This window comes from Pseudophryne corroboree, chromosome 12 (assembly GCF_028390025.1).
Source record: "Pseudophryne corroboree isolate aPseCor3 chromosome 12, aPseCor3.hap2, whole genome shotgun sequence".
Classification (NCBI taxonomy): domain Eukaryota; kingdom Metazoa; phylum Chordata; class Amphibia; order Anura; family Myobatrachidae; genus Pseudophryne; species Pseudophryne corroboree.
This window is the reverse complement of record NC_086455.1, coordinates 25,620,293-25,642,136: the sequence shown is the minus strand read 5'-3', so window position 1 is coordinate 25,642,136 and position 21,844 is coordinate 25,620,293. Positions and strand designations below refer to the sequence as shown.

The 21,844-nt window shown below is 44.6% G+C and overlaps 2 protein-coding genes across 5 annotated transcripts in view; one reads left to right on the top strand and one right to left on the bottom strand.

Annotated features, from left to right (window-relative positions):
• Positions 1–21,844, top strand: part of BRF1 (BRF1 RNA polymerase III transcription initiation factor subunit) — a 463,462-nt gene that overhangs the window by 197,827 nt on the left and 243,791 nt on the right. The gene's annotated exons all lie outside the window — the stretch shown is intronic.
• On the bottom strand, positions 3,513–9,089 carry BTBD6 (BTB domain containing 6). Of its 3 annotated transcripts, none has more exons than XM_063947213.1 (5): positions 8,972–9,089; positions 7,592–7,868; positions 5,527–5,617; positions 5,313–5,431; positions 3,513–4,967 (listed from the first exon to the last, which is right to left on the bottom strand). In XM_063947213.1, the coding sequence occupies exons 2-5, from the start codon at positions 7,786–7,788 to the stop codon at positions 3,935–3,937; spliced, it is 1,440 nt and encodes a 479-aa protein (XP_063803283.1). In that variant the 5' UTR covers positions 7,789–7,868; positions 8,972–9,089; the 3' UTR covers positions 3,513–3,934. The 3 variants fall into 3 exon arrangements, with proteins under 3 accessions (XP_063803283.1, XP_063803282.1, XP_063803281.1); XM_063947212.1 differs by lacking the exon at positions 8,972–9,089 and adding an exon at positions 8,100–8,428; XM_063947211.1 differs by lacking the exon at positions 8,972–9,089 and having other exon boundaries at positions 7,592–8,428.

The following is a 21,844-nucleotide window of genomic DNA, read 5'->3' as shown; positions in this document are numbered from 1 at the left end:
AATAATGTAACATTTCTACATGATTATTGTTGAAATAAATACATCATTCATGATGAAGAAATTCCGAAGGGAAACGGTTACTGGGTGAAACGTAATGGGAGACACGGGTAAATGTGCATTTAGGTTTTTAGAGCCTAAAATGTTGCAGTGAATGAGGTGGCTGGGAACACGTTATCACCAGACGTTTTGTACTGTTGAATCCTGAAAGTGTTAAAATATACAGCATTTCAGTGAGTGAGGGTAGAGGAGTCAGTGGGGTTTCAGTAGTGTCAGAGGAAGGTTAATCTTCCACTCATTGTTGTGATGGCTTCTGGCGGGGCAGCATTTGCTGTTGGTGGGAACGCCACCCAGACCCTGCGCTTTGTGATTTGGTTGTATAGCTGATAACAGTATTTACCAAGCACAAATACACAGCCAGACTGTTCTGTATTTACACAGAGTAACTGCCAGGGGTTTGAGTGGGGCAGAGAATACACTCATGCTTTCTGCAAGTAACATGACCTGTGTTTTCATCTCTATCTATATATCTATCTATCTATCTATCTATCTGTCTATCTATCTGTACCTACCTATATCTTGATCTATCTATCCCTATCTGTCTGTCTATATCTACCTACCTACCTATATCTGTACCTATCTGTCTATATCTATCTATCTATCTATCTATCTATCTATCTATCTATCTATCTATCTATCTCTGTACCTATCTGTCTGTCTATATCTATCTATCTCTATCTGTACCTATCTGTGTCTGTATCTATGTATCTCTATCTATCTATATGTGTACCTATCTATCTATATCTGTACCTATCTATCTATCTATCTATCTAGATGTATGTGTGTGTATTGTGTTACATTGGTCATTGATAAAATTAAGCAGATGTCACCTAAATCTTTTTGTAACCACCAGTTTCCCCCAATGCTACACACACAAATTTCTATAATTTTTTTTTTTTTAATATAGATATATAAAAGGTTTTCAGTTGTTGATTAGAATCAGGCTGTACCATATAGTGTAAGGGAGGGTACAACAAACCGTGTTGGTGGTTTCATTAAAGCCCAGCATGTTTTGCCTGGAAGAACAGTATAAGGGCTGCCTGACAACTATTAGGCTGCAAGTCATATAAGTGGATTCAGAATTTAAAAGCGTGACGGAGAATATTTAATATGAAACAAAACTTAGCATTCAGGGCAGGCTTATTATATTGCGCTAATATGTTTGTTGAATATAAAGTTTGAGTAAAAAAAAAAAAAGTATGGACTCTTTTACAGTGAATTGTTGTATAGAGGCCTCTGGCTGAAAGATGTTTGCTGAGACTTGTAGTACTATACCAGCTGGCGGGACAGTTTGCCGGCTTCTGGAAAATGATAGTTGTGATTGACAAGGGATACACTGATTTTGAGTTAACAATTGCACATTAAAAGCACAAATTCTGTCCAATTTCATCTAAAGGGGCCCGAAATTGTCCATTTTTATTTTACAAAAAAGTATATTTTTGGTTTAAAAACATAAAGTCCCCACCCTTAATACAACCCAGTGTCTGCCATCGGTTGTGTGACCTCAAACACATTGTCAGTATGTTTTCAGGCATAATATGGCAGGGCACTTGATGGGAAAATACCGAGCCACTGTTTACTCAGCCAAATTGCGTCTCGCTCCATTACCTCCAGCTTCATCACACATGGCCTTGTTTGCACACCATCAGAAAATCATTTGCTACTTTCTGGAATATAAGATCTGACCAAGACTCTCGTTTTAAGTGCAGGGATTAGAATCACGGCCGATAACGTTTTTTATAGAGATCTGTAACCAGACAGCTGCCAAATAACTTTTCTTACTCCATTTATCATACAGCTCTTTGACATAATGGACGTTAAGAGAATCTATGCTGGAAACCTGGCACACTTCGATTTATGTTGTCTTGGATATTTTATGCTGTATATGTTCTTACGTTTTTATGGAAACCACTCCCCATTTGCCAGCGGTTTGTAAATCTGATCTAGGTTTGGGATTGTTTGTAGTGATCAGCACTGAAAGTGCTCCTGTCACTCACACAGTGGTGGCATACATAATTTTGGGCTCAGTTGGTAGTATTCATGAGGGTGCAGGCTATGAACTGCCTGAGTGATGTCACTGGCTCCTAGTGATTTGATTGGCTGCGTTTAGAAGAATATTAGTTTAACCCACAATTTGGCACCACTATATGACTCTTGTCTCATTTTCCCAACCGCTTTAAAATGTCCTGTTTATGGACAGTAAGACATATAATAGCCTACTAAGGGGGGCATTCAATTGTTTGATTGCGGCCACAGCTTCCGTCGCACTATTGCTGCTGGGCGCAAGTGTCATTATTTCTGCTCGCACCCTCCACTCAGTCGGGCTTGTGGGCTCCGGGGTTTAGCCACTTTACACGTTTAAACCTGGTGCATTTGGACATTACATTTTCCACAAGTAGTGGGTTCCCAACAGCCCAATTGACTATTGTTTACACTGGAGCAAGAAAACATTTGAATCACCTCCTAAAGGCCCATACACATTAGACGATGTCGCTCTGTGAGCGACATCGTCTAACGTTTCCCCCTCCCGGGCCGGCCAGTCGGCGGCCGCCTGTACGCACTGAGCGATATGACCGCTCATATCGCTCAGTGACGTCACGCCCCCGCCAGCCCTGCATGAAGGTCGTGGACGACAGTCCACATCCTTCATGCATGCCCTACCGACAGCGACGATCGTTGCCGACCCGCGGGGCCGCACATCGGTCGTCGCTGGCTGCATACACACTTGACGATAAAATGAGCGACGTCGCTCAAGGAGGGGGGAAATGAGCGACGTCGCTCATTTTATCGTTAAGTGTGTATGGACCTTAAGTGCTTTAATATTTATTTCACGTTGGTTGGGCATCTCGGCTTCCTAGGCTTATTGACTACTGACTTGCATGTTAAGAGGTGTAAGCATTGAAATATATGTCTGATTGCCTACATCCGGTAGTGCATAGTACTCGAGCAATTATATAGTCATTGGCATTTACTTCTATTAGCAACCACACATGCTGCTATGTTTATAGAGCTTTTGGATTAAGTTGATCTACAATGACACACAATTGCATCATCCAATTAAAATGAGCTGAAAGATTGCAGCTAACGACTGTAGGTGACATTGCAGACAGTCTATAACCAGTGGAAAACCTAAGTTTGTTAGTTTGCGCCAGAAGTGACCTATCACAGCCACGGTTATGTACTTGTTACGTAAGTGAGGAATATGTACAATAGTTACTCGACTAGTGTCCTGACTAACTCAAGATGTAAGAGTTGACCTGGGTAATTTAATTCACTTCAAATAATAGAAGTCTCTGTCATTATTGTATAGAGAAATCATAACAAAGTACTGTTGATTTAAAAAAAAAAAAAAAAAACATTTCATTTAACACAGTTTTGTTTTTTAAATGATTCCAACCCAATGAAATAGTAGTGATTTTAAATATATTAGAACAAATGACAAAGATAAACCAGAATTCAATAGAAGTAAAAATCTTTTATGCGTCATATTTAATTGCTTCCCTCCGTTGAGCAAGCTGCATTTTACCAAGTTATCTATATACAAAATAAATGCACATTGTGTGCAGATTTCTCTAACCTCTCTCTGCGTGTTGCAGTTTTTAATAATTCAAATAGCTTAAAAATAAATAAAATAAGATTAAACTCTAAAAGCATTCCTTCAGTTGGAGATTTGGCAGCCTGTGTGTTACATTCCATACTGATGTAGTTTAAAATAAAAAATAACCGTTTTCCCTTCACCTCTCTCTTTTTTTTTTTTTTTTTTTTTTTTTTTAATGGGTGGCAAGAACAACCGAGGTTAAAGGGCCAAGCCTTTGTGTTGCAAGCCACTCTAGAGGCGCGTCGGTGTGCTTTAGCAGTAGTGGAGCAGTGAAATGAGTCATGCGTAAAAGATGAGCTCGGGAATCTGTCCCCCTTGCACCCCAGTCCCGTTGGTGCTGTCCGATGAACATTGAAACTGGAAAGTCACCTTCCCACACTGCACTTCTGTCATCCCCTCCTGCCCAAAGTAACTCAGTTCATTGCCATCCAAGATGGCGCTGACGTTGTAAAACGTGTCCTGTTCAACTTGCACGGGGTGCTCGAACCACACAGAGAAAGTATTGCTCGAGCCATCGGAAATAAATTTAGTCAGGTTTTGGGCAAGGACTAAGCCTTGCCTTTTGAGTTCAATTTTAACACTATATTCTGCTTTGCCGCAGCTCGATCCATATAAACCAAGTCCTGCAATAAATATCCTTTTGTCAACCGCAAACTGGATGCTGTCACAGCGGCCCCGATACCTCCACTGGTTACTTCGATAGGCCGAAGACTGAAACCTGTGGCATCTCTGAGGCGCTAGACCTTTCCTTTTGACGAGTGGGAACTCTAGTTGCGGTTTATTCGCAGCTGTATACCACAAGAATATGCTGCGGGTCTCCTCCAAGGTTAAAATGTCTGACTGGGCAGCCCCATCGGCAAATTCCTCTAGGGTCATGGTTGGAATCCGTACCAAGTATAACGCCTTTCCTAATATATTCCTTTTATTTGTAGGCGTCACGGGTAGCCCTTGTCTTTTGCATTCTGCCTCCGCCCAGTTCAATACCGCCTGAAAAACAACATCTTCCTTTGTGTTTAGTGTTTCCCTCGTCACAATAATCTCTAGAGTCGGTAAGTCAATCTCGCAGAAGCCCTCGGACTTGAGTGCTAGTTCCGCCTGGGCGTCGATCACCTCCCAGCAGCGCAAAGTCAGTTCTGGCTCCTCGAAAAGGCGGCTCTGAGAAAGCAATACACATGCGTTCTTTGCTTCCAAGCTCGTCTCTAGGAAATTAACACAGGCCTTAGCCAATGCAGGGACAATATACTTCTTGGCAGCATAAAGAGTTGCAAGCACGGTGTCTGCTTCCAGGTCAATCTCGTCACTGTACAAGTACCTGCAGAGAAATCATAGTATTGAGTCTAGAATATTTCCATCACGTGTATACAAAAGCACAGTAAAACCTAATACTTTATTTCTTCCCCTGCCAGGAACAAAAATCTCAACTCTGTAAGCGTCCATATTGTTTTTTTTCCCTCTCAATTTCTGGATTATAGACACATCTGTATTCTTCGTACAAAACAAAAGTGTTGTGGTTTGTGAGAACACTCATTCTAGTAATCGTTTTAAGACTTCAGATAGCGAAAGAGCCATTAATGCTGCTAAGGAGATGCATATTTTATAAGCTCTTATGCTCACTGCAGTATTTTCTTTTTTTCCCAATTCTTTAATGACCACTTACTTTAAAAGGATTAAAAAAGCTGCAGGTTCCACGTCTGGGATATGGATTTCAGATTTGACCTCCGCCAGATCTCCATAAAACATGGCGTAAAACACAGAGCTGCCAACAGCCAAAATATACTGAAAAAGGAAAATCCATTTCTTAGTATTACAAAACAAACCATAGAAAAATGTCAGGCTCGCGGGGTAAAGGAGAATATTGTGTGATGGCATACCTTATGAGCGGGGACTTTCTTCGAGGCCCCGGCGGGACCCACAATAAAGTGAACGTCAGCCATCAGTTCGTTGTTGAACATCAGTGCGTTCCTAAAAGAAGAATGAAATTAAATATATTTTGTTTTTTTCTTAAATGCATAAACAGAACTACAAAGGTGTAAACCTGAACTGCAAAAAGGTATATACCCAAACCAGAAAGGTATAAACCCAAACTACAAAAAGGTAAAAACCCAAGCCATAAAGGTATAAACCCAAACTACAAAAGGTATAATCCCAAGCCAAACTACAAAAGGTATAAACCCAAGCCGCATAGGTATAAATCCAAACTACAAAAGGTATAAACCCAAACCACAAAAAATTATAAACCAAGCCGCATAGGTATAAACCCAAACTACAAAAGGTATAAACCCAAACTACAAACATTTAAATTCCAACTACAAGTGGTCTCTTCTTTACCTGCTAAAATAAGGTATGATGCACTTTTTTCATAAGTGTGCATTTTTATCTAACGGCAAAAGTATATAACTCCACATTTTAGTAATTCATCTGCAATATGTTTGCATGCCAAGACTGTCAGTAGTCTTGAACTGATTCTATCTGGGTTAATCATGTTAATCTTCAGGATTTTCCTGTGGATTCATAGAAATTCTCCCAGCCTTTATCTCTGGATTACTGGATAAACAATCTAGAAGTCCACCGTTTTTGCCTGAAAAGCTTTACATTTTATTTACTGTCACTTCTTATTCATAGAGACCGTTTCTGCCGAGCAGATACGAGATGATCACATAGCAGTGGGGACAGGGACTCGGATGTAGATTACTTGCAAACAGCTACTGTTTAGAAATCAATTAACCCATCAAGTCGGTGCTTTAAATTTGTTTTGTTTTTTCAGTAGTAAAAAAAATTGTATAATGAATGTCCTAATGTGTGTGTAAAAGAATAACCGCTCTGCACAGAACGTGACTACAGTAATCAGATGTGCTGTACTTTAAAAAAGGAACAATAATAATAAAATGTCATGAAGGCATGTGCGTAAAATGTGAGCCCGGTGTGTTTTTTTGTCAGCCTGCACGGTGCAATCCTTCCGAATGGTAATGTGTAACGTGTCTGACTGGCTGTCACTTAATGTTTGTCATGCCGTCAGTGAGAGAATCCCTTTTATTTAATTCTCTGTTTCAGCATCAAAGTGAATGGCCGTAATACAGTGCCTGTGCCGTGGACCCCCAAGTGCTGCTGTCTCGGTGTGAGATCTCTGCTTACATGTGTGACACCAGTGCTGTTTTGGTTGGTCCTGACAGCCCTGCAGTGAGGAAACCCCCTATCTGTATCACAATGCTCAGACCTTGTCCTGTTCTTGCTGATGCTCCTTGCAGATTATCTATGGCTCAGTGCATGCTCAGCCTGCTAACTTGGTGCAGCCATGGAGGAGAGAGTGGGGGTGGGGGGGATGCCTTCTAGCTTAATGTGTGCACAATCTGCATATGTATATAACCATAATGTCCATCCAGGACTTGTGTTCCATATTAGCACTATTGCAGCAATTTTCTCCAGTCTTGATTGCCCTTTAGGGTCTGATATGTAACACCTTTTGTGACACATCTTTGGAAGAAGGTACATGATAACATGGCTTTTGGATCAATATGTTCCAATAGTATTATGTTCTCAGAGTTTGGCTGTAGTACCAACTCATATCTCATGCGGTGGCATGTACCCTGGGCTGGGGCACCCACAACTATGATGTGGAAGTGCAGTGTATGCCCCCCCTGGGTGCCATGTACCCTGCTGGGACAGCCATCACCATCATGTGGAAGTGCAGTGTATGCCTGCCGCCCTCTCCACCCCCTCCAGCCATCACCATCATGTGGAAGTGCAGTGTATGCCCCCCCCTGGGTGCCATGTACCCTGCTTGGACAGCCATCACCATCAGGTGGCACTGCAGTGTACCTTTCTCCCTCTTGGATCTGCCACCCCTGTGACTGCAGTGTGCAGAGTTAAAGCCCCCCACCATGTGTGTGTGCCCTGAGCAGCTCCCCGGGCCGGCTGCAGGGGGCGCTATGCGCTCACCTCTCCCGCAGGGTCGGGTGGCAGGACTGCCAGTTACTGCTCTCGATGTTGTTGTTATTGAGGTTCTGGAGCTGCGGGGGCGGGGGGGCGCTGTGCTGGATCTGGAGGGCGTTCTTCTTGGCGTTGGCGGCCGCGGCGTTATTACTGTTGGCGATATTGGTGTGGTTAGCGCTGACAGGGTAAAGCTCCGCAGCCATCTTCCTCTTCAGGGCCAGGGGCACTGTCTCACAGCATACTGGCCCCTTGCCGCCGTGCTTTTTAGACTTCTTTAAGGTCTCTGGAAGCAGAAGAAAGAAAGTCAAACACTTCATGATCCTGCCATGCAGGCAGCCGGGCTCTGGTGGCATGGGCGAGGGAGGGCAGCGGCGGGAGCGGCTCCAGTGCGGGCATCAGGCAGGGGGGAGAGTGGGATTTAACTTCCAAAGTCAGCGAGGAATAATAATCCGTCCATCGGTTATAATGCAATCACTGGGGGGACACCAATGCAATCCGGAGAGCGGGCACCCACCAGCTGCTGCACCGCGGCGTTACCGGCGGCGATCCGGGACTGGCATGCACTCCGTCCCCTTGCAGCGGGCACCGTGCTGTGCGCTCATCCTGGGCTGGCAGTCAGGGCTCACCAGCTGCAGCTGCTGTTGTGTGCGCTGGCATATTGCATGGCACAGGGACTGGGCTGCCTCCTCCCACCCCCGGTGTGCTGCTGCCGCTGGCTCACTACGTGTAGAAGTGGAGAGGGATGGGGCCAGGCTTCAGCTCAAATAGCAAGCAGGGGCTGCTCACGTCAGGGCACCGGGAGCCAATGGCAGCGGAGAGTCCTGTACCATTCACAGCAGCCTTTGCACCAGCAAGCCCCTGTGTGCAGCAGCAGCTTAGCCTGGGAGAGGGGTGGTAGCCTGGGAGAGGGGTGGGCGGGCTCCTCCCCCCCCCAATCAGACAATATGTCATTCTTCTGCACTCCCACCCAAACCCCCTGCTCTGCAATGTACACAGGGCAACCCCAGGGGAAAAGGGGGGGGGGGGGGAAGCAGCCCCCCTTGTTGTGGTTGGGGGATTGCACTTTCATTAAATGCAAACTGGAAAGTTATTTGGGTACAGGACAGCAGATTGCACTGCGGGGCTGGAAAGTTATAGCCCCCCCTAGCAATCAGTGCAGCGTGCACGCCCAGCAGGGAAGCCCCCACTCCCCATCTCTCTCATGTACTGGGCCGGGAGCGTTTGCAAATCTGCAATCAGGACACAATGCATTGCACAGGCTGCTCAGCGCTCCTGCAGCAACATTGTATCACTGAGAAGACCGTGTACACTACAGAGCCCCCCCGTGCACCTTGATGCCGCTGCATTGTTGTATCTCATAGACCGTGGCCAGATCTCTCCGTGTACCTTATTGCAGCTGCGGGGTTTCCTGCCTGCCCGCACACACGGCCGGGAAACTTTGCACAATAGGAGAGTCGTCCTGGGAGTGGGGAGCCATGATCCTGGAGGGGGCGGTCTCCGGGCTGCTGCTGCTATTCCTTCCCTGCTCACATCTGGGACGGACACTTCCCTCCTGCGGACGCTAGGTGGCGCTAGCGCGAGCTGCATCCTCCTGCATTGCCTGGTTTTCATGGGAAAAAGTTTATATGACAGTGTTCTAAATTCCATGTCCTCGTCTTCCGTAGAACAGTGACGTGCGGTGAGGTTAATGACTGGGGAGGCACTAGCTAGCATAAGAGTCAGATTTACACACATTATATAAATATACACACACACACATATACATCAATATATATATATATTTACATTGGTATCGGGATCCCAGCAGTCGGGATGCAACAGCGGCATCCTGATATTTAAAATACCAACACTGGCAAATTTTAAAAGCTATCCCTGATCCCTAAAACTCCTAATCCTAACCTTCCCTCGCAGCCTAACCCTAAACCTTGCTCTGCAGGGTAAACCTAACAACACCCCCACCCCGGCTTACCTCTTCGGCAGCCCGTAATAACCTCATTTGGGATCCCAGCGCCGGGATAGTGATGAACATCGGGACACTGGCGCTGGAATTTCTGAGTAGTGTCAAGATTCCAGCGTTGGTATTGCGACTGCTGGGATCCCGACCTTTGGGATTCTGACCGGATCATATATATATATATATATATATATATATATATCAAAGAAAAAAAGGCATTGTACTCATATACTAATGACTCACTGAATGAAGTATGGACATATACACCGAGCGGTACACACACACACATGCACAGCAGGGGCGTAAGTTCATATGAGACGCCCGGAGGCGAAACGGACGATGGGGCCCCCTTCCCCCTCACTTTCACCACCAACGCACACATCCACATATGCACACACACACAGCTATACATGCACACACACGCACAGCCACATACACACACAGCCACATATATACATATTATTTATTTATTAACAGTTATTTATATAGCGCACACATATTCCGCAGCGCTGTACTTGACCATTCACATCAGTCCCTGCACCAGTGGAGCTTACAATCTATGTTCCCTATCAAATGTACACACAGAAACGTTCACTAGGGTTAATTGTGTTGGGAGAAAATTAACCTACCAGTATATTTTTGGATTTTGGGAGGAAGCCGGAGTACCCGGAGGAAACCCATGCAAGTCCGGGGAGAATATACAAACTCCACACAGCTAGGGGCATGGTGGGAACCGAACCCATGACCTCAGTGCTGTATGGCAGTAATTGGTTGGTGAATCAAGGAAATCCAACATGATGAATTCGTATGAGCACCATTACTGTGAGATCACTGGATCTGCCCCATGTAATCCACACACTGCATTTCTTAAAAGTAAATCTGTCACTGAATGTGTGCCTGTTCTCTTAGACCCTTTCATCCCTTTGCAGTAGTAGGAAACCATTTTAGGTTGAGGGCTCTCCTGAGGTGTTGGGTATGCTTTACCGGCGGCAGGAATCCTGGCCGGCAGAATGCCGGCAGGAGGGCTCGCAAACTGTGCTTGCCATGAAGGTTTTATTCCCAGTTTATGGGTATCGTGTACATTCACGAGTGAGAATATCCCTCGGGCTGCTGCCGGCATTCTGGCTGCTGGGATCCTGGCGTCGGTATGCTGACCGCTGGGATCCCGGGCCACCGGTAAAGCATACCCAACGCCTCAGGAGAACCCTCAACCTAAAATGATAACTACATCCCCTCCTGAGGCAGCACAAAGAGTGAAAGGTTTCAGACATGTTCATTGTGTAGACTGGTGGATACAAAACTAGGTACAAGTCATAGAAGGAAAGTGAACTTGGTCTTTCAGCTGCCCGTAATGAAGGCAAATGGTAGGTATTCTACTAAGAACAACATCAAATGGTGACACACACCCCGCTGATCGCCCCCTCCTCATTGTCCCAAGCACTAAAATGATATAATAGTAGCTGAGCCGGGTGTATGTTCTGCACTAACGCATTACCGCAGCTTGCCCCGTACTCTCCACCGTGACCGTCAGCATCAGTCCCCTCTCCACACACTGCAGTCAGCGCTGCTGCTCATGGAGATCACGTAAAGCAGAGCCTGAAGAAGGAAAGAGGCTCTGCGTGCGGGAGCCGGGCTGTTAGGGATGGGCACTCAGTCTGACACTCCCGGCAAACGCTGCCTCCCCTTACACAGATAGAGGGAGCGCTGCTCATCGCTGCACTGCCTGATCTGTAAGCAGTGAGCGCACAGTGGGCGACAGTGCCAGGGTCACTTCTGTCACTCAACTGCTGCTGGGATTTTGAGATGGAAAAGGGGAGACTGAGCTCGGCGGTTGGTGGTGGACAGGGGACTCGGGTCTGCACCCCTCTCCCCTAGTATATGGCCAGGCTTCTTTTGGTATGTTCTGCAACCTCCTCCAGGTATACGGGGCCCGGCGATGCAGTGGAGACGGCTTCATCTCCTGTGCGGAGGGAGGTGGGCACTTACTATAACAGCGGGTCTGGGCTGCAGAAACTGGGCAGCCTCGGTCAGCCATTGTGTTCCTAATGCGGTACTCCGGTCTCTTCCTGGATAGTCAAATGACACATCCAAGTCTCCAATCACAGCTCTAGCCACTGTGAGGCATGCCTCACTTGGCTCTGTTTTAACTGGTGTGATTGGCCACTGTGTAACCCCGCCTCGCTCTTCATGCAGCGCTGTAGCAGTCCCCAAGTATGAGAAGTGAGGCAGAGATGTTGCTGCCTCACGTCTCGTTTCTCCCTGCAGTTTCACAGAGATACTAACATCTGGAGAGTCTTAACTATACAAATGATTACTGTAATACGAAGAAGATGATTATATGTTATAAATATCTTCTTTGTATTAGTCTAATCATTTTATAGTCAAAACTCTGGAGAATGACAGGGTATGACAGGTGAGGCACTGCCTCCCCTGACTGCACGTCCCTGCCGTAGAATAGGCTTGTCAGCGATAATAGGGGACATTTATTATTATCTACACACACCATGTAAAACAGCTCCACACAATAGTTTATAATATCTAAAGGCAGACACTTTTTCCGATGTGGTGTCAGTGGCAGCAATCACCTGGATTTCAGCCCCACATTGTGTAGTTTAGGTTGCATCCTCATAGGTGTGTAGATTGAAATGCACATAGCACCTTAGAGTCCTGTTGGACAAAAAGTGCTATATAAATAAAATTATTATATTGAGGCTGCGGGTTTTGTGCGCACTGCGCATCATTCGTACATTGCGCCTGAATGAGCTATATTGCATTGCTCCTCTTTGCACCGACCTGTGTGAAGGCATATATTGGGTATGTTATATTACACACTGCCATGTTATCTGCCTTGGTTATTGGATCCTATCCTAGTAGTATAAAAATAAAATGTAGATGGCAATGTAATGGACACATCGGCTATGTAAATGCCTTACAGCATTCATGTCCATGCCACAGAACTAATTTAGTGCCACGCACTATACAATTATTGGGTGAATTGTCTGTTTTATCACATAGTGTGTCGGTATGAGTGTTTTGGCCAAATGCCAATAAAATAGTCCAAAAACATCCAGAAACGGTTTTGATTATCCAGTGGTCAACCTTATTATAAGATACTGACCAAAATGTCCTCCCTTTCCCGCAACCTAACCCTAAACCCCCCCTCTGCAGGCTAAACCTAACACACACACCACCCCTGCAGCTACAATGTAGGAGAGCCTGGCATACTTACGTTCCATGTTTCGGCGGTTGGGATTCTGGTGTCTGTAATTCCAAGTGATGTCTGAGTTCCGGTGCTGGGATTCCTGCACCGGTATTTCGAGCGCCGGTATCCTGCCCGTATCCCGTCTGCAACAGTGTGTCAGACACGATTACCTTTGGCATGCAGTTACACCTGCAGCTGCGGGGAGACTGCAGGTTGGTCAGTTGAGGACAATTATAGAACACTGGTTACAGTTTTATCTTACACAGTAATGTGGGATAACAAAATAAATAAATCCAATGGTTTGGCTTATAATGTGATGCCGCTACCTGTATGGCTAGTGATGCAGTGTATTTGTGTAATACTAGTTATTGTGGCAATGTGTTATACGTAGGGAGGGCAGTGCTAGCTTGGCGGCCTTACATACCAGATTGTAAAACATCAGTTATCACAATTGGAATAGCAAGATTGATGAATTTCGTTCTACAGTCTGTTGAATTTGGTCCAGAGCAAAAAAGGTTATTCCAAAACTGATGTTTAATTGATTTGGCATAAAATGGAGAGACAGATTGTCGATATAATTACTATCAAAGGGTTTGCAAACCCTAATGTGTTTGCAATCGTGTGTAATCGAAAGCACTGTGGGATTTATGATGGTATTATGTTTTTACTAGCATCATATTGTGGGGAACTGTAGACTCGGACTATACGGACTGCAATGAATTGTAAGGGGGCCCCCACTACTGACGAGACTCAGTGTAGCATAAATATTTCATCCAATATAAGTCTGCCACCTCCCCCAGATCCCCACAGTGTTGTTGCAGTTCAGTAGCTTTTGATAATCCTCTCATGGCGAGAAATGGCTTCAATACTCATCTGTGCATAAATAGGTCAATTAAAAGACAAACAAAAATATGCCAAGACCTGATAAGAACCAAGATGAGCGAGTTATCCCATAGATCTATCTTCTGTTATTGTGCATTCTGTAAAAGTCACGGCTACTGAAAGGAAGATTGTAGGGAACGGATCAATAGAATAAGAACGATGGTGGAGACTGATAATTTCAAATGTTTATTTACTTTCTGAATTATAAATCTCAGCAGCCAAAAATCATACTGCTATAAAAATACAGCAAATGTAATAATACTAGTGTCTTTGTTTTAATTTATTAACGGGAAGAGCGTATGTACTTTGACTAGTAAAGCAAATGCCATCATTGACCAGCGGTAACCCTGCAGTTTATTGTTGCAGCAGAGATGATCTGGAAGAATACCATTATGATGTTAAAGATTATTGGATACTTTTACCCCCCCCCACCCCCCACCCCCTTCTGTTGTTGTTTTTTTTTTTTTAGGACCGCAGATATTCCTGCCATATCAGGATGTTGATGTTCATATCTGGTTCCATAAAATGTACATACAGTTATGTTGCTACATATACCGAAATACGGTACAGCGCTCTTATAATACATCGTGCACAACAATGAACGGCTGCTAAACTTTGCAGCCAATCCAATGACAGCTTTTTTTTATTTTTACTTTTTTTTTTGAATGTTCTATGTGTTAATCGATGTTAACGAGTTAAAGTACAACATTGCTATTTTTGCCTTGTTATTATATAAGCCCATATGTTTTCATTTAGACTTGTCTTTACTTTAGTGAGCGGAGCTCTCACGTTCAGCTAAGTTTCTTGGCAATGCATAATCGGTGGATACTGTGAAAAATGTGCTAATATAAAATGTATAGTATGGTTATTTGAAATGAAAGTACTAGCACCATTATAGTTGGAAAAATTTAAATGTATGTTTCAGAATACTGCTAATGAGTTGTTTCTTTGCTCATTGCAGAGTTATTATAATACTTCATTTGGCCCTAGGCAAGATATCAATTTGGGACCCCCCAGTCTTATCAGTCCATAACCCTATTTAATTGCCTATACCAATGGTTCTCCAATTCTGTCTTAAAGACCCCACACAGTCCATGTTTTTCAGGTCACCCGTCAGATGCACTGTGCATCACCATCTGTCACGTCTTACAGATCCACAGGTGACCTAGAAAACATGAACTGTGTGGGGTCCTGAGGACACAGGGGTAGATATATTAAGCATGGAGAAGTGATAAAGCAGTGATAAGTAGAAGGTGATAACGCACCAACCAATCAGCTCCTAATTACCATTTTTCAAACCCGTAATGATTGGCTGATGTGTTAATACCTTCCACTTATCACTTCTCAGGGCTTAATACATCTGCCCCAGAGTTTGAAAACCTGTGGCCTATACCATCAGACCTCCACGCATGAAAAGATGCATTTTCATAAAAAATAGGCATCTGACGTTAGCAGAGCTGCCAGCTGACTCACGCCAGGAACTATATGTGTCTTCCTCCTCCTCTTCCTCTTCCTCCTCCTCCTCCTCATCCTCATCCTCATCCTCCTCAGAACAGAGCAGGGCGTGGTGAAGAGATATAAGAACTGTAATTGCTCAGTACAGTTTGAACCTCAGCAGTAAAATAATAAAATTTATTTTTTCTTTGGCCATAAAAATGACGGGGAAATAACTTAAATAGGCCAAACGTCAACTGAAAGCTACTGGCACCACTGTAAGTGGTGACCTCCGAAGCATTCTCTCTGCAGGATCCCGGTTCCCACTGGCTGGTATTAAATTTGCAGCCACAACCTGCCTGCCAGGCAGGGACGGATCTAGACTTTTCTTTAGGGGGGGCGGTTTACTGTTTAATCTTGACTCCTCCCTCTACAGTCTCAACTCCTCCCATCTGCAATCCTAACTCCTCCTCCTCTCAATTCTGACTGAACTTTTTGAGTGAGACTGAGATAGTGCTTTGTGATTGTTCTATGTACATGGGACTGTGCTATGAGGTAATTGTATTTATTAGCCCTAGTACCCACACACCAGCAAGTGAGGGGCAAATGCTCTGTAACCCTTGCTCTCCTTGCTCCTCTGTGCTGCTGTGGTATAAGCTGCAGCACATCGTTCTGCCTCAGGCTCTCCCCGGAGAGCTCTCTTCTGCTCAAAAGTGGGCATGGCTATGACTGTGTTAGGGGGGGCGATCGCCCCCTTCGCCCCCCCCCCCCTAGATCCGGCCCTGCTGCCAGGGGGCCTAATGCCCGTACCCCAGCCCTGGCATTGCAGCATGCAGCTCCCATCTCAGTGTCCCTCCCCTTTATCTGTCTCCAAGGGCGCCTGCAGTAGGCAGCTAACATTCCCACGAGCATCAACGAAAACCCATCTTGCATGGCAATCAATTATTCACTGGCAGCTCAATGTAGTTGGTGAACAGTAATGCAGATACGCATCTAACCTGACTGGCATTCAAAGAAGCTTATCCAGTTTCTCTGGCCCCCATTGCTGGGTGCAGTTAACGCAATCAGAATGGCATTACCTAGCGTCAAAAATAAGAGCTTTTCACTGCTGTTATCTTGTGCTATGTCACCGTCCCCATAGAGGTATATTGAGACAGCGGTGCACGGCAGTCCTGGAGAATACCGCAGTGATTTCTCCTTGGTCTCCTCCTGGTAAGTTATGAGGGACTAAGATATTCACGTTGTCCGGTGGAAACGCAGCAGAAAGGGCTCATCTCAGTCTCATCAATGGTCCAAAACTTTAGGCCCGTGCAGTGTTGTACATGTAGGTGACTACTGTCAGCTTGAGGTCATATTTGTACTGATCATTGTCCTTGTTTTCTTAGGTCATTAAATTGACAGCTCTTTGCAACCATGACATTTCATTTTGCTTTGGGCTGAGAAAAGCCTGATTCCTCAGCAGAAGACGATGCTTGTTAGCATCCTGTAAGTACAATGAAGTTCACACTGCAGCCTGAATAAGATTTCCTCTGCTCAGTCGTGCAGTGCCTGACAAAACAGGGCCGCAGCCTTTTACAGGAAACTTCCCAAAACCCTCTGCTTCACTCTTATATATTTGGCTGCTCCATGTCCAGAGGACGTGACCTTCTGAAAGTCAGTTTCACCCCCAAAGAACTTTATAGATGACTTGTTTTATAGTGCAAAGTGGTGTAACAGAAACATCCTCTTGACGGCCTTGTGTTTGCTCACTGTATTAGCTGATAATATAACTAAGCCCAGGATTCTTAGGTTCTAACCTGTTCTAATCCTTTCCCATTATACTCAGACTTTCAGTTTCCTTGTATGTTTTATGTACCAGGGAGTAACATACATCATTTCTACAGGACCTAAAATGACCTAATCTGGGTGTTAGCACCTAAAATGACCTATTTTGACAGTTAGAACCTAAAAAGACCTAATTCTGTTACTTAAGATGAAACTGTATACATTTACTGTGGAAATGTGTGGAACTAGTAGTTTTCATATGTAATTCATATACACAGATGTATCCTGTTACAGCCTTGCTGTGTAGCGTACGCATCGCAACTGCCGGCTCCTGAGATTCCCAAGCCCAAGCTTACGCACGCACCCCCGAACCATTCGCTTCTATGGGAAAGCTACGGCTGCGAATGGCTCCTGCGATGTGTACGCATCATGGGAGCAAACGCTGCAAGGAAATAGCAGGACACATCCTCTATAATAAAAGGCTAACACTGCTCCTCATCTCTATGGGTGGGGGGGAAGTCAAGTGGTTTACGCGCCGGTGGCCACCAGATGTCGCCCAAGGGAGCAATTCAAGTGTTGCTGCATTTGGGCACGCACAACCGCCGGCGCTAACATTACTGTTATGTTCCGTCATTTTGATGGGCTGGTAGCTAATCTGTAATAAAGGCACAGTAGTGTTCACTCTAGGAGTGAAAAGGGGCAGGGCGCCGGACTCCGGGGGCACATGTGCGCGCGGCTGCGCCCGAAATGGGGGCGCGGCCACGCAAATTAGGGGGTGTGGCCACGCCTACGTCATTTTAGGGGGCGGTGCGGCCCACAGACGCTACTATAGAGAGCGTCTGTGGCCGGCGACGTCACTGTTGGGGGCGTGCCCAGCACCTCTGTCGGTGCTGGGCTTCCCCCAGCCCTCTCCCAATGCGTGAATGGATGCCGCGCGCATGCGCACGGCATCCATACACGCCAGGAGGGCAGGGAGCGGGCGGCTGTTCTAGCAGGGCGCCGCAAAAGGGGCAGGGCGGGTTTTGTCTGCTAAAAAACGGGCAGGGCGCGGCGCCCTGCTAAAACAGCCTAGAGTGAACACTAGCACAGTGTTTCAAACATAATAGATTGCGTGGGTTTTTTTTTTTTTTTATAAAACCTATAAATTCCTAAAACATGGCTTGAAAATAACTAATTTTAGTTTTTTTAGAGCCTAAAAATCCGAGGCCTACTGATAACAAACTTATCAGTGTATATTCTATTGGCGGGGTGAGAATGTCAATAAAAATGTACATTCTTAGGATTATTTGTGAAACACAGAGACAATATAGAGGTTTTTGATACCCAATAAATGCCCCTTGAAAATGTACAGTTTCCACTTTTATAATGTATTATTTCAGTATGGTCTTCATTCAGTAGTACACTGAGCAATTATTTATTAGTACACATCATATGCACACAAACAGTGTCGTACTGGGGCATGTAGAGCCCACCAGGGTAATGCAGTGGTAGGGGCCCATGTTAGGGGTGTGGCCAGTCTGCAGAGGGGGTGTGGCCTGCCACCTCATTGGTTTGACTAACCAATAGAGAGTGCAGTGTCTGGGCCCCTTCATAAATATATACAGTAAATTCAGCTGCTGCATGCATGATAATGTACCAGATTAATAACAGCAATGCACTGTAGAAAATACACCATAGTCCAGTATAAGGTAACATCTGTATAATGTATAAATCAAGTGCACAGTCTGGAACCTGATCCTTAGAGCAGGAGGTGGGCCCCCAGGCAGTAGGGCCCACCGGTGGTTTCCCCTGTACCCCTGTGGGCCAGTCAAAGCCTGCACACAAATAAGAACGAGGTAACTAATATTTAAGACCAATTCCCCCCCCCCCCCCCCCCCAAGCAATTGTTATCCATTAAGTTATACATCAATTGTTCCCCGTACCTCCTACACTGAAATGGTTGCATGTCGCAGTATGTTATGTATTTGTAAGTTGTTGCTTTAGATGAAACATTACAAATAGCGTCAAGAAGTGTTTTTTTTCATCGGGCAGGGGATAGCTAGACTGAGAGTTATGGCCAAGTGTTTGGGGATAGATGGAAAGTTTAAACCCAGCTGTCGGTGCTGGACTGCGAATAGTGAAAAAAAATACATTCTATAATAATAAACATAATAATAATAATAATAATAATAAACCACTGTAAAAGTTGTATGTATGTTGTATAAGGCCAGGCTGTGGTGGAACTGGTGGGATGCCAGTGCTGATTGGTCACAGTGCCAGAGCTTGTAGACCTTCTTTATAATTGCAGCATTCTGTTTCCTATGCAATATGTTGGAATTTTTTTGCAGCGCTTACTTAAAAATCAATGAGACAAATGTACTTGGACCAGTGCTTTTTAATATCTTTATTGGTGACATTGCAAAGGCATTAAAGGGAAAGTATGTATTTTTGCAGATGATACAACCGGGTAGACACACAAGGAGGGGTAAAACCAATGTTTGATGATCCAGGTAGACTAGAGGAATGGGCAGGACTGTGGCAACTACAGTTTAATGCCATACAATGTAAAATCATACACTTGGATCTCAAAAACAACTGAGGAGGAAAGGGATCTAGAACTCACTATTTCAGGTGACTTAAATGTACGTAAGCAATGAGGAAAGCAAGTCAGATACTTGGATGCATAGAGAGAGGAATTAGCAGCGGAAAGAAGTAATAATGTCACTATATATCTCTTTGGTACCGTCTCCTCTATAATACCTGTGTATCGGAGCAACATATGGGGTACCTCATCTAGTGTGTACCCATTATATGCGTGCCCCCGTGGGTCGCTAGCAACATCCCCTGTCGGCCCAGCAGCAGGAGAAACGGGGGATGTCGCTAGTGATTACAGGATGCGGAATGCAGCATGTCACTCGGCTCGCCCCTGTTGGACCAGGCTTCGTCAAGTGTATGTACACTTGCCGCATGCAGGGTTCCACCTGCAGCGATGTCGGGCTGGGTAGTAGGTACACATTGCTAAGTGTGTACACAGTTTTACCCGGAAAGACTAAAATATCTTAGTATGTGTAGTTTGGAGCAGAGAAGAGATAGGGGGCACATGATAGAAATATTAAAATATATAAAAGGTTTTAACAAGGTCCAGGAGGGAAACATTCTTAAAAGTAAGAAAAGTATTAGACCACGAGGACATGCACCGAGACTGGAGGGAGGGAGGTTCAGAGGATATTTGGGGGAAAATGGCTTCATAGAAAGGGTAGTGGGCATATGGAATAGCCTCCCAGCAGAGGTGATAGGGGCTAATACAGTAGATAACTTTTCACATGCTTGGGATAGACATAAGAATTATTCTTACAAAGAAGTAAGGATCAAATTGACTAGGTGGGCCAAATGGTTCTTAACTCCCGTAAGATTCTAAATGGATGTCCATGTGCTTTGTCCTTACTTGGAGTCTTACATAGACATGTCTCTAAAGCCTTACATTAGCCAGTGCGGCATGTTTTGTGCTGTTGGATTATAGCCAGTCACATAGGCCATCAGTGGATATCTTCCTTTTGACTGCACATTTTTCAGACATGCAGGGGAAAATGTAATAGCGCAACGGAATTTGCTGCGCTATATAAGAAACTCTTAATAAATAAATAATAGGGTCAGAGTTTGCAGAGGTCCGGGATTTATTTGCAAGGCAAAACCAACCTGGTTTTGCCTTGTAAAGGATGGTCACTTTAAACGCGTGCAATCTCAGCTGAAATCCCAGACCTTGGCAAACTAGGACCCTATTACATTTCCAACAGACTGAAATACTGGAACAAGCGCCTTGATATTCCAGTACGAGCCTTTGGCTGAATCTGAATAAGAGTCTCTTGTCCTGTCCATCTCTAGTATGGGGAAAACAGCGTAAAATGATGTCTGTGCTTTAAGAGGCATGGTTTCACTTTTTTGCAGGTTTTACTGTATATTGCATTGTAAACAGTCATTCATTGCATGGTTTTATCGGTTTATTGCCTCTCCAAGAGGTCACGGAAGGGAGGAAACTGCTGAGCTCTCCTTATTTAATGTATGAGTGGCCCGGTTTCTGCAGTAGGAATTACACATGCTTTTGCTTTTCCAGTGTTGTGTGTGTGTAGGTGCATCTACACCCGCATTAACAAATGGAGCGAAAAGTGACAATGATTGTATTATTGTGATAGGAGTATTCCCATCGGATGAGATTATAATATATTTAGTGTATATTCCAGAAAGTCGTCTCCTCCTTGTTTACAAGTGGGACTTTGCCTCTGATATATGGAGGTCATGTGACCACCTGTAGGCTGCTGATTAACCTGCAGATCTCATATTTTTCTGTTCTGAACTTCCTGAAATAGTATGTTGTTATTTTTTTAAATTTACATATGTATCTATCAATCTATCTCCCGCCTATATAATAAGAGGCTACCGCTGCTTCTCACCTCTATGGGGGGATCCAAGTGTTTTGCACAGTGGACTCGAGATCCCACCCAACCTAAGTGTTGCTCCATTTGTCCATTTAGGTGTGCACAGCCGCTGCCACTGATGTTACTGTTATGTTGTTATATAAAAATGTTATATATGTGTGTGTATATGTATATGTGTGTGTGTATATATATATATATATATATATATATATATATATATATATATATATGTGTGTGTGTATGTATATATCCAAGGGTGCTCCTGCACTCTCATCCTCCAAAAAGACATAAAGGCGGGTGCTTCCAATAGACCATGAGGTCCACTATTTATAGAAAATGTCCACAAAGTGGGGATGCACTCTCGCTGTGTAGAAATCAATTTGGAACGGTCAAATGTCACCGTAGTTTTTTAATGTCGCCGTTTCGGCCTGTTAACAGGCCTTTCTCAAGACCGGTGAAACAACAGATCAAGTATTCAGTTGCATTAACAGAGAAGAGACAAATATCTGTAAGAACAATGATCATAATTAAAATCACATGCCTCACCGGTCCCTGGGTAACCTCACACCAAATAGAATTATTTTTTTTACCAATTCAGATAGGTGCACACT

Excerpts from the sequence above, each read along its gene's own strand:
- BTBD6 (XM_063947211.1), bottom strand. The coding sequence starts at position 7,938 with ATGCCACCAGAGCCCGGCTGCCTGCATGGCAGGATCATGAAGTGTTTG. Across the intron at positions 5,618-7,591 it reads CACCCGACCCTGCGGGAGAG|GAACGCACTGATGTTCAACA; the intron begins GTGAGCGCATAG and ends TTCTTCTTTTAG. Across the intron at positions 4,968-5,312 it reads GCTTTTTTAATCCTTTTAAA|GTACTTGTACAGTGACGAGA; the intron begins GTAAGTGGTCAT and ends ATTTCTCTGCAG.